General features: G+C 49.0%; 1 protein-coding gene across 1 annotated transcript in view; it reads left to right on the plus strand.

Annotated features, from left to right (window-relative positions):
- The window catches only part of LOC140399853 (equilibrative nucleoside transporter 1-like), a 16,183-nt gene extending 1,727 nt beyond the window's left edge, over window positions 1-14,456 (plus strand). Inside the window, exons 2-4 of the mRNA XM_072489316.1 lie at window positions 9,037-9,122; window positions 11,909-12,105; window positions 13,199-14,456. Of these exons, the coding sequence (XP_072345417.1) occupies window positions 9,078-9,122; window positions 11,909-12,105; window positions 13,199-13,310 (354 nt within the window). The 5' untranslated portion in view covers window positions 9,037-9,077 and the 3' untranslated portion in view covers window positions 13,311-14,456. The remainder of the gene's footprint in view (window positions 1-9,036; window positions 9,123-11,908; window positions 12,106-13,198) is intronic.
- The last annotated feature ends 1,247 nt before the right edge of the window (window positions 14,457-15,703 follow it).

The raw sequence follows: 15,703 nt of genomic DNA on the forward strand, positions 1-15,703 counted from the left end.
GGGGTTCGGGGTGGTTTATATATAGAATAACAGATACCCGGGAGTGAGTTACAGACTGGAATGTAATCGAGGGGTTCGGGGTGGTTTCTATATAGAATAAAAGATACCCGGGAGTGAGTTACAGACTGGAATCTAATCGAGGGGATTGGGGTGGTTTATATATAGAATAACAGATACCCGGGAGTGAGTTACAGACTGGAATCTAATCGAGGGGTTCGGGGTGGTTTATATATAGAATAACAGTTACCCGGGAGTGAGTTACAGACTGGAATCTAATCGAGGGGTTCGGGGTGGTTTATATATAGAATAACAGATACCCGGGAGTGAGTTACAGACTGGAATCTAATCGAGGGCTCGGGGTGGTTTATATATAGAATAACAGATACCCGGGAGTGAGTTACAGACTGGAATCTAATCGAGGAGCTCGGGGTGGTTTATATATAGAGTAACAGATACCCGGGAGTGAGTTACAGACTGTAATCTAACCGAGGGGTTCGGGGTGGTTTATATATAGAATAACAGATACCCGGGAGTGAGTTACAGACTGGAATCGAATCGAGGGATTCGGGGTGGTTTATATATAGAATAACAGATACCCGGGAGTGAGTTACAGACTGGAATCTAATTGAGGGGTTTGGGGTGGTTTATATATAGAATAACAGATACCCGGGAGTGAGTTACAGACTGGAATCTAATCGAGGGGTTCGGGGTGGTTTATATATAGAATAAAAGATACCCGGGAGTGAGTTACAGACTGGAATCTAATCGAGGGGTTCGGAGTGGTTTATATATAGAATAAAATACCCGGGAGTGAGTTACAGACTGGAATCTCATCGAGGGGTTCAGGGTGGTTTATATATAGAATAACAGATACCCGGGAGTGAGTTACAGACTGGAATCTAATCGAGGGGTTCGGGATGGTTTATAGATACAATAACAGATACCCGGGAGTGAGTTACAGACTGGAATCTAATCGAGGGGTTCGGGGTGGTTTATATATAGAATAACAGATACCCGGGAGTGAGTTACAGACTGGAATCTAAGCGAGGGGTTCGGGGTGGTTTATATATAGAATAACAGATACCCGGGAGTGAGTTACAGACTGGAATCTAATCGAGGGGTTCGGGGTGGTTTATATATCGAATAACAGATACCCGGGAGTGAGTTACAGACTGGAATCTAAGCGAGGGGTTCGGAGTGGTTTATATATAGAATAAAATACCCGGGAGTGAGTTACAGACTGGAATCTAAGCGAGGGGTTCGGGGTGGTTTATATATAGAATAACAGATACCCGGGAGTGAGTTACAGACTGGAATCTAATCGAGGGGTTCGGGGTGGTTTATATATCGAATAACAGATACCCGGGAGTGAGTTACAGACTGGAATCTAAGCGAGGGGTTCGGAGTGGTTTATATATAGAATAAAATACCCGGGAGTGAGTTACAGACTGGAATCTCATCGAGGGGTTCAGGCTGGTTTATTTATAGAATAACAGATACCCGGGAGTGAGTTACAGACTGGAATCTAATCGAGGGGATTGGGGTGGTTTATATATAGAATAACAGATACCCGGGAGTGAGTTACAGACTGGAATCTAATCGAGGGGTTCGGGGTGGTTTATATATAGAATAACAGATACCCGGGAGTGAGTTACAGACTGGAATCTAATCGAGGGATTCGGGGTGGTTTATATATAGAATAACAGATACCCGGGAGTGAGTTACAGACTGGAATCTAATCGAGGGGTTTGGGGTGGTTTATATATAGAATAACAGATACCCGGGAGTGAGTTACAGACTGGAATCTAATCGAGGGGTTCGGGGTGGTTTATATATAGAATAACAGATACCCGGGAGTGAGTTACAGACTGGAATCTAATCGAGGAGCTCGGGGTGGTTTATATATAGAGTAACAGATACCCGGGAGTGAGTTACAGACTGTAATCTAACCGAGGGGTTCTGGGTGGTTTATATATAGAATAACAGATACCCGGGAGTGAGTTACAGACTGGAATCTAATCGAGGGGTTCGGAGTGGTTTATATATAGAATAAAATACCCGGGAGTGAGTTACAGACTGGAATCTCATCGAGGGGTTCAGGGTGGTTTATTTATAGAATAACAGATACCCGGGAGTGAGTTACAGACTGGAATCTAATCGAGGGGATTGGGGTGGTTTATATATAGAATAACAGATACCCGGGAGTGAGTTACAGACTGGAATCTAATCGAGGGGTTCGGGGTGGTTTATATATAGAATAACAGATACCCGGGAGTGAGTTACAGACTGGAATCTAATCGAGGGATTCGGGGTGGTTTATATATAGAATAACAGATACCCGGGAGTGAGTTACAGACTGGAATCTAATTGAGGGGTTTGGGGTGGTTTATATATAGAATAACAGATACCCGGGAGTGAGTTACAGGCTGGAATCTAATCTAGGGGTTCGGGGTGGTTTATATATAGAATAACAGATACCCGGGAGTGAGTTACAGACTGGAATCTAATCGAGGGGTTCGGGGTGGTTTATATATAGAATAACAGATACCCGGGAGTGAGTTACGGACTGGAATGTAATCGAGGGGTTCGCGGTGGTTTCTATATAGAATAAAAGATACCCGGGAGTGAGTTACAGACTGGAATCTAATCGAGGGGATTGGGGTGGTTTATATATAGAATAACAGATACCCGGGAGTGAGTTACAGACTGGAATCTAATCGAGGGGTTCGGGGTGGTTTATATATAGAATAACAGTTACCCGGGAGTGAGTTACAGACTGGAATCTAATCGAGGGGTTCGGGGTGGTTTATATATAGAATAACAGATACCCGGGAGTGAGTTACAGACTGGAATCTAATCGAGGGCTCGGGGTGGTTTATATATAGAATAACAGATACCCGGGAGTGAGTTACAGACTGGAATCTAATCGAGGAGCTCGGGGTGGTTTATATATAGAGTAACAGATACCCGGGAGTGAGTTACAGACTGTAATCTAACCGAGGGGTTCGGGGTGGTTTATATATAGAATAACAGATACCCGGGAGTGAGTTACAGACTGGAATCGAATCGAGGGATTCGGGGTGGTTTATGTATAGAATAACAGATACCCGGGAGTGTGTTACAGACTGGAATCTAATCGAGGGGTTCGGGGTGGTTTATATATAGAATAACAGATACCCGGGAGTGAGTTACAGACTGGAATCTAAGCGAGGGGTTCGGGGTGGTTTATATATAGAATAACAGATACCCGGGAGTGAGTTACGGACTGGAATGTAATCGAGGGGTTCGGGGTGGTTTCTATATAGAATAACAGATACCCGGGAGTGAGTTACAGACTGGAATCTAATCGAGGGGTTCGGAGTGGTTTATATATAGAATAAAATACCCGGGAGTGAGTTACAGACTGGAATCTCATCGAGGGGTTCAGGGTGGTTTATTTATAGAATAACAGATACCCGGGAGTGAGTTACAGACTGGAATCTAATCGAGGGGATTGGGGTGGTTTATATATAGAATAACAGATACCCGGGAGTGAGTTACAGACTGGAATCTAATCGAGGGGTTCAGGGGGTTTATATATAGAATAACAGATACCCGGGAGTGAGTTACAGACTGGAATCTAATCGAGGGGTTCGGGGTGGTTTATATATAGAATAACAGATACCCGGGAGTGAGTTACAGACTGGAATCTAATCGAGGGGTTCAGGGTGGTTTATATATAGAATAACAGATACCCGGGAGTGAGGTACAGACTGGAATCTTATCGAGGGGTTCGGGATGGTTTATATATAGAATAACAGATACCCGGGAGTGAGTTACAGACTGGAATCTAATCGAGGGGTTCGGGGTGGTTTATATATAGAATAAAATACCCGGTTGTGAGTTACAGACTGGAATCTAATCGAGGGGTTCAGGGTGGTTTATATATAGAATAACAGATACCCGGGAGTGAGTTACAGACTGGAATCTAATCGAGGGGTTCGGGGTGGTTTATATAGAGAATAACAGGTACCCGGGAGTGAGTTACAGACTGGAATCTAATCGAGGGGCTTGGGGTGGTTTATATATAGAATAACAGATACCCGGGAGTGAGTTACAGACTGGAATCTAATCGAGGGGTTCGGGGTGGTTTATATATAGAATAACAGATACCCGGGAGTGAGTTACAGACTGGAATCTAATCGAGGGGTTCGGGGTGGTTTATATATAGAATAACAGATACCCGGGAGTGAGTTACAGACTGCAATCTAATCGAGGGGTTCGGGGTGGTTTATATATAGAATAACAGATACCCGGGAGTAAGTTACAGACTGGAATCTAATCGAGGGGTTCAGGGTGGTTTATATATAGAATAACAGATACCCGGGAGCGGGTTACAGACTGGAATCTCATCGAGGGGTTCAGGGTGGTTTATATATAGAATAACAGATACCCGGGAGCGAGTTACAGACTGGAATCTAATCGAGAGGTTTGGGGTGGTTTATATGTAGAATAACAGATACCTGGGAGCGAGTTACAGACTGGAATCTAATCGAGAGGTTCGGGGTGGTTTATATGTTGAATAACAGATACCCGGGAGTGAGTTACAGACTGGAATCTAATCGAGGTGTTCAGGGTGGTTTACATATAGAATAACAGATACCCGGGAGCGAGTTACAGACTGGAATCTAATCGAGGTGTTCGGGGTGGTTTACATATAGAATAACAGATACCCGGGAGCGAGTTACAGACTGGAATCTAATCGAGGTGTTCGGGGTGGTTTACATATAGAATAACAGATACCCGGGAGTGAGTTACTGACTGGCATCTAATCGAGGGGTTCGGGGTGGTTTATATATAGAATAACAGATACCCGGGAGCGAGTTACAGACTGGAATCTAATCGAGGTGTTCAGGGTGGTTTACATATAGAATAACAGATACCCGGGAGCGAGTTACAGACTGGAATCTAATCGAGGTGTTCGGGGTGGTTTACATATAGAATAACAGATACCCGGGAGCGAGTTACAGACTGGAATCTAATCGAGGTGTTCGGGGTGGTTTACATATAGAATAACAGATACCCGGGAGTGAGTTACTGACTGGAATCTAATCGAGGGGTTCGGGGTGGTTTATATATAGAATAACAGATACCTGGGAGCGAGTTACAGACTGGAATCTAATCGAGGGATTCAGGGTGGTTTATAAATAGAATAACAGATACCCGGGAGCGAGTTACAGACTGGAATCTAATCGAGGGGTTCGGGGTGGTTTATATATAGAATAACAGATACCCGGGAGTGAGTTACAGACTGGAATCTAATCGAGGGGTTCGGGGTGGTTTATATACAGAATAACAGATACCTGGGAGTGAGTTACAGACTGGAATCTAATCGAGGGGTTCGGGGTGGTTTCTAAATAGAATAACAGATACCCGGGAGTGAGTTACAGACTGGAATCTAATCGAGGGGTTCAGGGTGGTTTATATATAGAATAACAGATACCCGGGAGTGAGTTACAGACTGGAATCTAATCGAGGGGTTCGGGGTCGTTTATATATAGAATAACAGTGACCCGGGAGTGAGTTACCGACTGGAATCTAATCGAGGGGTTCGGGGTGGTTTATATATAGAATAACAGTGACCCGGGAGTGAGTTACAGACTGGAATCTAATCGAGGGGTTTGGGGTGGTTTATATATAGAATATCAGATACCCGGGAGCGAGTTACAGACTGGAATCTAATCGAGGGGTTCGGGGTGGTTTGTATATAGAGTAACAGATACCCGGGAGTGAGTTACAGACAGGTATCTAATCGAGGGGTTCGGGGTGGTTTATATATATAAGAACAGATACCCGGGAGCGAGTTACAGACTGGAATCTAATCGAGGGGTTTGGGGTGGTTTATATATAGAATAACAGATACCCGGGAGTGAGTTACAGACTGGAATCTAATCGAGGGGTTCGGGGTGGTTTATATATATGAGAACAGATACCCGGGAGTGAGTTACAGACTGGAATCTAATCGAGGGGTTCGGGGTGGTTTATATATAGAATAACAGATACCCGGGAGTGAGTTACAGACTGGAATCTAATCGAGGGGTTCGGGGTGGTTTATATATAGAATATCAGATACCCGGGAGCGAGTTACAGACTGGAATCTAATCGAGGGGTTCGGGGTGGTTTATATATAGAATAACAGATACCCGGGAGTGAGTTACAGACTGGAATCTAATCGAGGGGTTCGGGGTGGTTTATATACAGAATAACAGATACCTGGGAGGTAGTTACAGACTGGAATCTAATCGAGGGGTTCGGGGTGGTTTCTAAATAGAATAACAGATACCCGGGAGTGAGTTACAGACTGGAATCTAATCGAGGGGTTCAGGGTGGTTTATATATAGAATAACAGATACCCGGGAGTGAGTTACAGACTGGAATCTAATCGAGGGGTTCGGGGTCGTTTATATATATAGAATAACAGTGACCCGGGAGTGAGTTACCGACTGGAATCTAATCGAGGGGTTCGGGGTGGTTTATATATAGAATAACAGTGACCCGGGAGTGAGTTACAGACTGGAATCTAATCGAGGGGTTTGGGGTGGTTTATATATAGAATATCAGATACCCGGGAGTGAGTTACAGACAGGTATCTAATCGAGGGGTTCGGGGTGGTTTATATATATAAGAACAGATACCCGGGAGCGAGTTACAGACTGGAATCTAATCGAGGGGTTTGGGGTGGTTTATATATAGAATAACAGATACCCGGGAGTGAGTTACAGACTGGAATCTAATCGAGGGGTTCGGGGTGGTTTATATATATGAGAACAGATACCCGGGAGTGAGTTACAGACTGGAATCTAATCGAGGGGTTCGGGGTGGTTTATATATAGAATAACAGATACCCGGGAGTGAGTTACAGACTGGAATCTAATCGAGGGGTTCGGGGTGGTTTATATATAGAATATCAGATACCCGGGAGCGAGTTACAGACTGGAATCTAATCGAGGGGTTCGGGGTGGTTTATATATAGAATAACAGATACCCGGGAGTGAGTTACAGACTGGAATCTAATCGAGGGGTTCGGGGTGGTTTATATATACAATAACAGATACCCGGGAGCGAGATAAAGACTGGAATCTAATCGAGGGCTCGGGGTGGTTTATATATAGAATAACAGATACCCAGGAGTGAGTTACAGACTGGAATCTAATCGAGGGGTTCGGGGTGGTTTATATACAGAATAACAGATACCCGGGAGTGAGTTACAGACTGGAATCTAATCGAGGGGTTCGGGATGGTTTATATATAGAATAACAGATACCCGGGAGTGAGTTACAGACTGGAATCTAATCGAGGGTTCAGGGTGGTTTATGTATAGAATAACAGATACCCGGGAGTGAGTTACAGACTGGAATCTAATCGAGGGGTTCGGGGTGGTTTATATATAGAATAACAGATACCCGGGAGTGAGTTACAGCATGGAATCTAATTGAAGGGTTCGGGGTGGTTTATATATAGAATAACAGATTCCCGGGAGTGAGTTACAGACTGGAATCTAATCGAGGGGTTCGGGGTGGTTTATATATAGAATAACAGATACCCGGGAGCGAGTTACAGACTGGAATCTAATCGAGGGTGTTCGGGGTGGTTTATATATAGAATAACAGATACCCGGGAGTGAGTTACAGACTGGAATCTAATCGAGGGGTTCGGGGTGGTTTATATATAGAATAACAGATTCCCGGGAGTGAGTTACAGACTGGAATCTAATCGAGGGGTTCGGGGTGGTTTATATATAGAATAACAGATACCCGGGAGCGAGTTACAGACTGGAATCTAATCGAGGGGTTCGGGGTGGTTTATATATAGAATAACAGATACCCGGGAGTGAGTTACAGACTGGAATCTAATCGAGGGGTTCGGGGTGGTTTATATATAGAGTAACAGATACCCGGGAGTGAGTTACAGACTGGAATCTAATCGAGGGATTCGGGGTGGTTTATATGTAGAATAACAGATACCCGGGAGCGAGTTACAGACTAGAATCTAATCGAGGGGTTCGGGGTGGTTTATATATAGAATACCAGATACCCGGGAGTGAGTTACAGACTGGAATCTAATCGAGGGGTTCAGGGTGGTTTACATATAGAATACCAGATACCCGGGAGTGAGTTACAGACTGGAATCGAATCAAGGGGTTCAGGGTGGTTCATATATAGAGTAACAGATACCCGGGAGTGAGTTACAGACTGGAATCTAATCGAGGGATTCGGGGTGGTTTATATATAGAGTAAAACATACCCGGGAGTGAGTTACAGACTGGAATCTAATCGAGGGGTTCGGGGTGGTTTATATATAGAATAACAGATTCCCGGGAGTGAGTTACAGACTGGAATCTAATCGAGGGGTTCGGGGTGGTTTATATATAGAATAACAGATACCCGGGAGCGAGTTACAGACTGGAATCTAATCGAGGGGTTCGGGGTGGTTTATATATAGAATAACAGATACCCGGGAGTGAGTTACAGACTGGAATCTAATCGAGGGGTTTGGGGTGGTTTATATATAGAATAACAGATACCCGGGAGTGAGTTACAGACCGGAATCTAATCGAGGGGTTCGGGGTGGTTTAGATATAGAACAACAGATACCCGGGAGTGAGTTACAGACTGGAATCTAATCGAGGGGTTCGGGGTGGTTTATATACAGAATAACAGATACCCGGGAGTGAGTTACAGACTGGAATCTAATCGAGGGGTTCGGGGTGGTTTATATACAGAATAACAGATACCCGGGAGCGAGTTACAGACTGGAATCTAATCGAGGGGTTCGGGGTGGTTTATATATAGACTAACAGATACCCGGGAGTGAGTTACAGACTGGAATCTAATCGAGGGGTTCGGGGTGGTTTATATATAGAATAACAGATACCCGGGAGTGAGTTACTGACTGGAATCTAATCGAGGGGTTCGGGGTGGTTTATATATAGAATAACAGATACCCGGGAGTGAGTTACAGACTGGAATCTAATGAAATTACTTTTGTTTTGTGCAGATGAATATTTCACGGACGTTGCCTGCTTCCTGCTGTTTAATATGATGGACTGGGCTGGTCGCAGTCTCACTGCCTTGTGTACGTGGGTGAGTTGGATTTAATTTCAGGCTCGCTGTTCGTGTTGAACCTCGCCACTCTCTCTCTCTCTCCCCCCCCCCCCCCCCCCCCCCCCCCCCCCAGTCCCCTCTCGGAGGCGCTGATGCTCATCGAGGTGGGGGCCAATGGCCCAGCGACCCCCATTCTACCTGCTGGAGCCAAGCAGACAGCCAGTATTGGAGCAACATCACAACGTGATCAGTTCCAACGGGGGGAGGGGGGGTAGCAGGAGGGGGAGGTTATCGGACTATCCCGAGGAAACACTGGTAAATGCTGCGACGTTAGACGTTTACCAGGTCTAGATAGCTCATCCATGTCTTCATCACAACTCGGTTCCTCTATCCCAACGTTCCTGGCTGATCAGTCCCATTTCCTCAACAGCCCCCCCCCCCAAAAGAAAAACCCTACAATAAACAAAAGCAAATCCAAAGCAGATAGCGAACTGTTCTAACCCCCCCCCCCCCGCCTTCCCGTAGCCTCCAGAATTTCAGAGCTCAGGCCCCCCACCCCAGGCAGCTGAAGGCACGGCCGCCAATGGTGGAGCGATGGGAATGGGGGGAATGTTCAAGAGGCCAGAATTGGAGGAGCCCAGAGATCTCGGAGGGTTGTACGGGCTGGAGGAGTTTACAGAGATAGGGAGGGTTGTAGGGGCTGGAGGAGGTTACAGAGATAGGGAGGGTTGTAGGGACTGGAGGAGGTTACAGAGATAGGGAGGGTTGTAGGGGCTGGAGGGGGTTACAGAGATAGGGAGGGTTGTAGGGGCTGGAGGAGGTTACAGACATAGGGAGGGTTGTAGGGACTGGAGGAGGTTACAGAGATAGGGAGGGTTGTCGGGACTGGGGGAAGTTACAGAGATAGGGAGGGTTGTAGGGCTGGAGTAGGTTACAGAGATAGGGAGGGTTGTAGGGCTGGAGTAGGTTACAGAGATAGGGAGGGTTGTAGGGACTGGAGGAGGTTACAGAGATAGGGAGGGTTGGAGGGGCTCGAGGAGGTTACAGAGATAGGGAGGGCTATAGGGGCTGGAGGAGGTTACAGAGATAGGGAGGGTTGTAGGGACTGGAGGAGGTTACAGAGATAGGGAGGGTTGTAGGGGCTGGAGGAGGTTACAGAGATAGGGAGGATTGTAGGGGCTGGAGGATGTTAGAGATAGGGAGGATTGTAGGGGCTGGAGGAGGTTACAGAGATAGGGAGGGTTGTAGGGGCTGGAGGAGGTTACAGAGATAGGGAGGGTTGTAAGGACTGGAGGAGGTTACAGAGATAGGGAGGATTGTAGGGGCTGGAGGAGGTTACAGAGATAGGGAGGGTTGTAGGGGCTGGAGGAGGTTACAGACATGGGGAGGGTTGAAGGGGGTTACAGAGATAGGGACGGTTGTAGGGACTGGAGGAGGTTACAGAGATAGGGAGGGTTGTAGGGACTGGAGGAGGTTACAGAGATAGGGAGGGTTGTAGGGGCTGGAGGGGGTTACAGTGATAGCGAGGGTTGTCGGGGTTGAAGGGGGTTACAGAGATAGGGAGGGTTGTCGGGGCTGGAGGAGGTTACAGAGATAGGGAGGGGGTGTAGGGGCTGGAGGAGGTTACAGAGATAGGGAGGGTTGTCGGGGCTGGAGGAGGTTACAGAGATAGGGAGGGTTGTAAGGACTGGAGGAGGTTACAGAGATAGGGAGAGTTGTAGGGGCTGGAGGAGGTTACAGAGATAGGGAGGGTTGTAAGGACTGGAGGAGGTTACAGAGATAGGGAGGATTGTAGGGGCTGGAGGAGGTTACAGAGATAGGGAGGGTTGTAGGGGCTGGAGTAGGTTACAGACATGGGGAGGGTTGAAGGGGGTTACAGAGATAGGGAGGGTTGTAGGGACTGGAGGAGGTTACAGAGATAGGGAGGGTTGTAGGGACTGGAGGAGGTTACAGAGATAGGGAGGGTTGTAGGGGCTGGAGGGGGTTACAGAGATAGCGAGGGTTGTCGGGGTTGAAGGGGGTTACAGAGATAGGGAGGGTTGTCGGGGCTGGAGGAGGTTACAGAGATAGGGAGGGGGTGTAGGGGCTGGAGGAGGTTACAGAGATAGGGAGAGTTGTCGGGGCTGGAGGAGGTTACAGAGATAGGGAGGGTTGTCGGGGCTGGAGGAGGTTACAGAGATAGGGAGGGTTGTAGGGACCGGAGGAGGTTACAGAGATAGGGAAGGTTGTAGGGGCTGGAGGAGGTTACAGAGATAGGGAGGGTTGTCGGGGCTGGAGGAAGTTACAGAGATAGGGAGGGTTGTAGGGGCTGGAGGGGGTTACAGAGATGGGGAGGGTTGTAGGGGCTGGAGGAGGTTACAGAGATAGGGAGGGTTGTCGGGGCTGGAGGAGGTTACAGAGATAGGGAGGGTTGTAGGGGCTGGAGGGGGTTACAGAGATAGGGAGGGTTGTCGGGGCTGGAGGAGGTTACAGAGATAGGGAGGGTTGTCGGGGCTGGAGGAGGTTACAGAGATGCCGCCCCAATGTCTTCCAAAGTGGCTGGGGGTTGAATTGTCTAATTTCTGTGCGTGAAATGGCCGGGTCCCGTGACACTGTCACTGCTGCAGTGACGTTGTAACGTAGCCTTGTCTGTCACTGCTGCGGTGAAGTTGTAACGTAGCCATGTCTGTCACTGCTGCGGTGAATTTGTAACGTAGCCTTGTCTGTCACTGCTGCGGTGAAATTGTAACGTAGCCTTGTCTTTCACTGCTGCGGTGAAGTTGTAACGTAGCCTTGACTGTCACTGCTGCGGTGAAGTTGTAACGTAGCCATGTCTGTTCCCACAGCCCCGAAATGATTACGCACTGCTAGCGTCTGTCCTGTCGCGAGTGATCTTCATTCCACTCTTCATGTTGTGCAATGTGAACGGTCATCATTCCCTCCCAACCATCTTCTCCCACGACGGCTGGTTCATCCTCTTCATGTTCGTCTTTGCATTCTCCAATGGCTACTTGGTGTCGCTCTGCATGTGCTTCGCACCCAAGTAAGTATTTCATACTCAGTATTGACTCCACTCTGTCAGGCAATGAAAGGAGGTGGGGTGGAGTCTGTGGTTTAAACAACTCGTGCACTGTGCGCGCCCTCCTCTGCCAGTGAGCGCCCCGTGTCCCCCTCTCGGCCTGTGCGTGTCCCCCTCTCGGCCTGTGCGTGTCCCCCTCTCGGCCTGTGCGTGTCCCCCTCTCGGCCTGTGCGTGTCCCCCTCTCGGCCTGTGCGTGTCCCCCTCTCGGCCTGTGCGTGTCCCCCTCTCGGCCTGTGCGTGTCCCCCTCTCGGCCTGTGCGTGTCCCCCTCTCGGCCTGTGCGTGTCCCCCTCTCGGCCTGTGCGTGTCCCCCTCTCGGCCTGTGCGTGTCCCCCTCTCGGCCTGTGCGTGTCCCCCTCTCGGCCTGTGCGTGTCCCCCGCTCGGCCTGTGCGCGTCCCCCTCTCGGCCTGTGCGCGTCCCCCTCTCGGCCTGTGCGCGTCCCCCTCTCGGCCTGTGCGCGTCCCCCTCTCGGCCTGTGCGCGTCCCCCTCTCGGCCTGTGCGCGTCCCCCTCTCGGCCTGTGCGCGTCCCCCTCTCGGCCTGTGCGCGTCCCCCTCTCGGCCTGTGCGCGTCCCCCTCTCGGCCTGTGCGCGTCCCCCTCTCGGCCTGTGCGCGTCCCCCTCTCGGCCTGTGCGCGCCCCCCCCCCACCCCCGGCCTGTGCGCCCGCCCCCCCCCCCCCCCTCGGCCTGTGCGCCCCCCCCCCCCCCTCTTGGCCTGTGCGCGTCCCCCTCTCGGCCTGTGCGCGTCCCCCCCCCCCTCGGCCTGTGCGCCCCCCCTCGGCCTGTGCGCCCCCCCCCCCCCCCCTCTCGGCCTGTGCGCCGCCCACCCCCCTCTCGGCACTGTGCGCGCCCCCCCCCCTCTCGGCCTGTGCGCGCCCCCCTCGGCCTGTGCGCGCGTCCCTCTCGGCCTGTGCGCGCCCCCCCTCTCGGCCTGCGCCCCCCCCCCCCTTCGGCGCTGTGCCCATCTCTGTCTGACCATTGGAGTTTTTATGTTTCCTCTGTCAGTGTGATTATTCCAGGATCGGCTAACTCCTCCTTTACCTGTTTTTCCCAACAGGCAAGTGTCCCCGAGAAACGCAGAGACCGCTGGGGCGGTGATGGCCTTCTTCCTGACCCTGGGCCTGGCGATTGGAGCTGCACTCTCCTTTCCAGTCCGACTGATGTTGTGAAATGACGACGGCCCCGATCTGCTGGTGGCTGGCTCTCTGGGAGGGGTAACCCCGGAACCTCCCTTTCACCTGCTGGGCATTGCTCTGGGATGATGTCCGGGTGTAGGACTTCGATCAGGGACTGTTAACACTGCCATTTCTCCGATTCACGTTCTCTGCCTCAGCCTCCTCTTGCTTTCTCTCCTTGGAGGATTGTAGATATTTTGGAAAGCAAGTCTGATCAGCTGACTGTTTCAAATCTCTTCCTGTGTGTGCTCTTTTCCGGGGCAAGTCCCGGTATTCCCCCTCCCTGGGGAAAATCCCAGTATTCCCCCCCTGCCCCGGGGCAGATCGGCATATCGCCCTTCCTGGGGGGGGTTCTCCATACCCCAGGTAGGGGCAGATTCCTGTTCTCCTCCCGCCCCCTCCCCTCCCCGGGGCAGGCCCCCATATCCCCCAATCCTGGGCCGATCCCGGTGTACTCTGCCCCGCATCTGGTTTTGAATCTGGATGATGAATTAACCTTGCTCTTTAGAGATTGCAACGGCACAGGGACTTTCAAAGCAGCTTTTAAATGTTCTTAACCTCCATTTTTCATGCTCTTTGGTGCACTGGACTCTTGAGCGAAGACCCTGTTTGTGACGTGCTCTATGTAATGTGATCATTGACAATGGGGCGGGTCGGGATGGGCGATCGATTCCCGACCCAGCCAGCGACACCCCACAGTTATTTCTGCATTTATATATATTTGTTTGTTTGTTATCACCGCAGCAATGATAACGTTACTCTGTCTCTCACAGCTCAGCAGGGGTGACATCTGTTACAACCGGACATTCCGCATGTTCTGTTTTTATACTATTATAACCGCTTTGCACACCTCCGTTTGAAACATTGGAAGCGGCGTGTGGTCTACGGGATTAATGCTGGAAATTCTCAACGGCTCTGTCGGACGTGTGGAGCGAGACACAAGTTACCATTTCAGGTTAATGATCTTTCCAAACCATCTCCAGTTACTGGGGAATCTCCTCACCCAGTCGCTGTCTCGGCAGGAACGGGTGATGGTGGAATTTGGGGTGAGGGTGAGTGATCGAGTGTGAATAGCTCCAGTTTAAAAAGGTGACTGATTTTATTTTTAAAAACTTTTGCTTAATAAAGAACAAAATGGGACTCGCCTGTGGTTTTTAAATTGTCAAAATTGGATTGCTACGAATGGATGTAACAATGTAACGGGAATCTAATCGAGGGGTTCGGGGTGGTTTATATATAGAATAACAGATACCCGGGAGTGAGTTACAGACTGGAATCTAATCGATGGGTTCAGGGTGGTTTATATATAGAATAACAGATACCCGGGAGTGAGTTACAGACTGGAATCTAATCGAGGGTTTCAGGGTGGTTTATTTACAGAATAACAGATACCCGGGAATGAGTTACACACTGGAATCTAATCGAGGGGTTCGGGGTGGTTTATATATAGAATAACAGATACCCGGGAGTGAGTTACAGTCTGGAATCTAATCGAGGGGTTCGGGGTGGTTTATATATAGAATAACAGATACCCGGGAGTGAGTTACAGACTGGAATCTAATCGAGGGGTTCGGGGTGGTTTATGTATAGAATAACAGATACCCGGGAGTGAGTTACAGACTGGAATCTAATCGATGGGTTCAGGGTGGTTTATATATAGAATAACAGATACCCGGGAGTGAGTTACAGACTGGAATCTAATCGAGGGTTTCAGGGTGGTTTATTTACAGAATAACAGATACCCGGGAATGAGTTACACACTGGAATCTAATCGAGGGGTTCGGGGTGGTTTATATATAGAGTAACAGATACCCGGGAGTGAGTTACAGACTGGAATCTAATCGAGGGGTTCGAGGTGGTTTATATATAGGATAACAGATATCCGGGAGTGAGTTACAGACTGGAATCTAATCGAGGGGTTCGGGGTGGTTTATATATAGAATAACAGATACCCGGGAGTGAGTTACAGACTGGAATCTAATCGAGGGGTTCGGGGTGGTTTATATACAGAGTAACAGATACCCGGGAGTGAGTTACAGACTGGAATCTAATCGAGGGGTTCGGGGTGGTTTATATATAGAATAACAGATACCCGGGAGTGAGTTACAGACTGGAATCTAATCGAGGGGTTCGGGGTGGTTTATATAAAATAACAGATACCCGGGAGTGAGATACAGACTGGAATTTAATCAAGGGGTTCGGGGTGGTTTATATATAGAATAACAGATACCCGGGAGTGAGTTACAGAGTGGAATCTAATCGAGGGGTTCTGGGTGGTTTAGATATAGAATAACAGATACCCGGGAGTGAGTTACAGACTGGAATCTAATCGAGGGGTTCAGAGTGGTTTATATAGAGAATAACAGATACACGGGAGTGAGTTACAG

The sequence above is a fragment of the Scyliorhinus torazame genome, chromosome 24, assembly GCF_047496885.1.
Source record: "Scyliorhinus torazame isolate Kashiwa2021f chromosome 24, sScyTor2.1, whole genome shotgun sequence".
Lineage (NCBI taxonomy): Eukaryota > Metazoa > Chordata > Chondrichthyes > Carcharhiniformes > Scyliorhinidae > Scyliorhinus > Scyliorhinus torazame.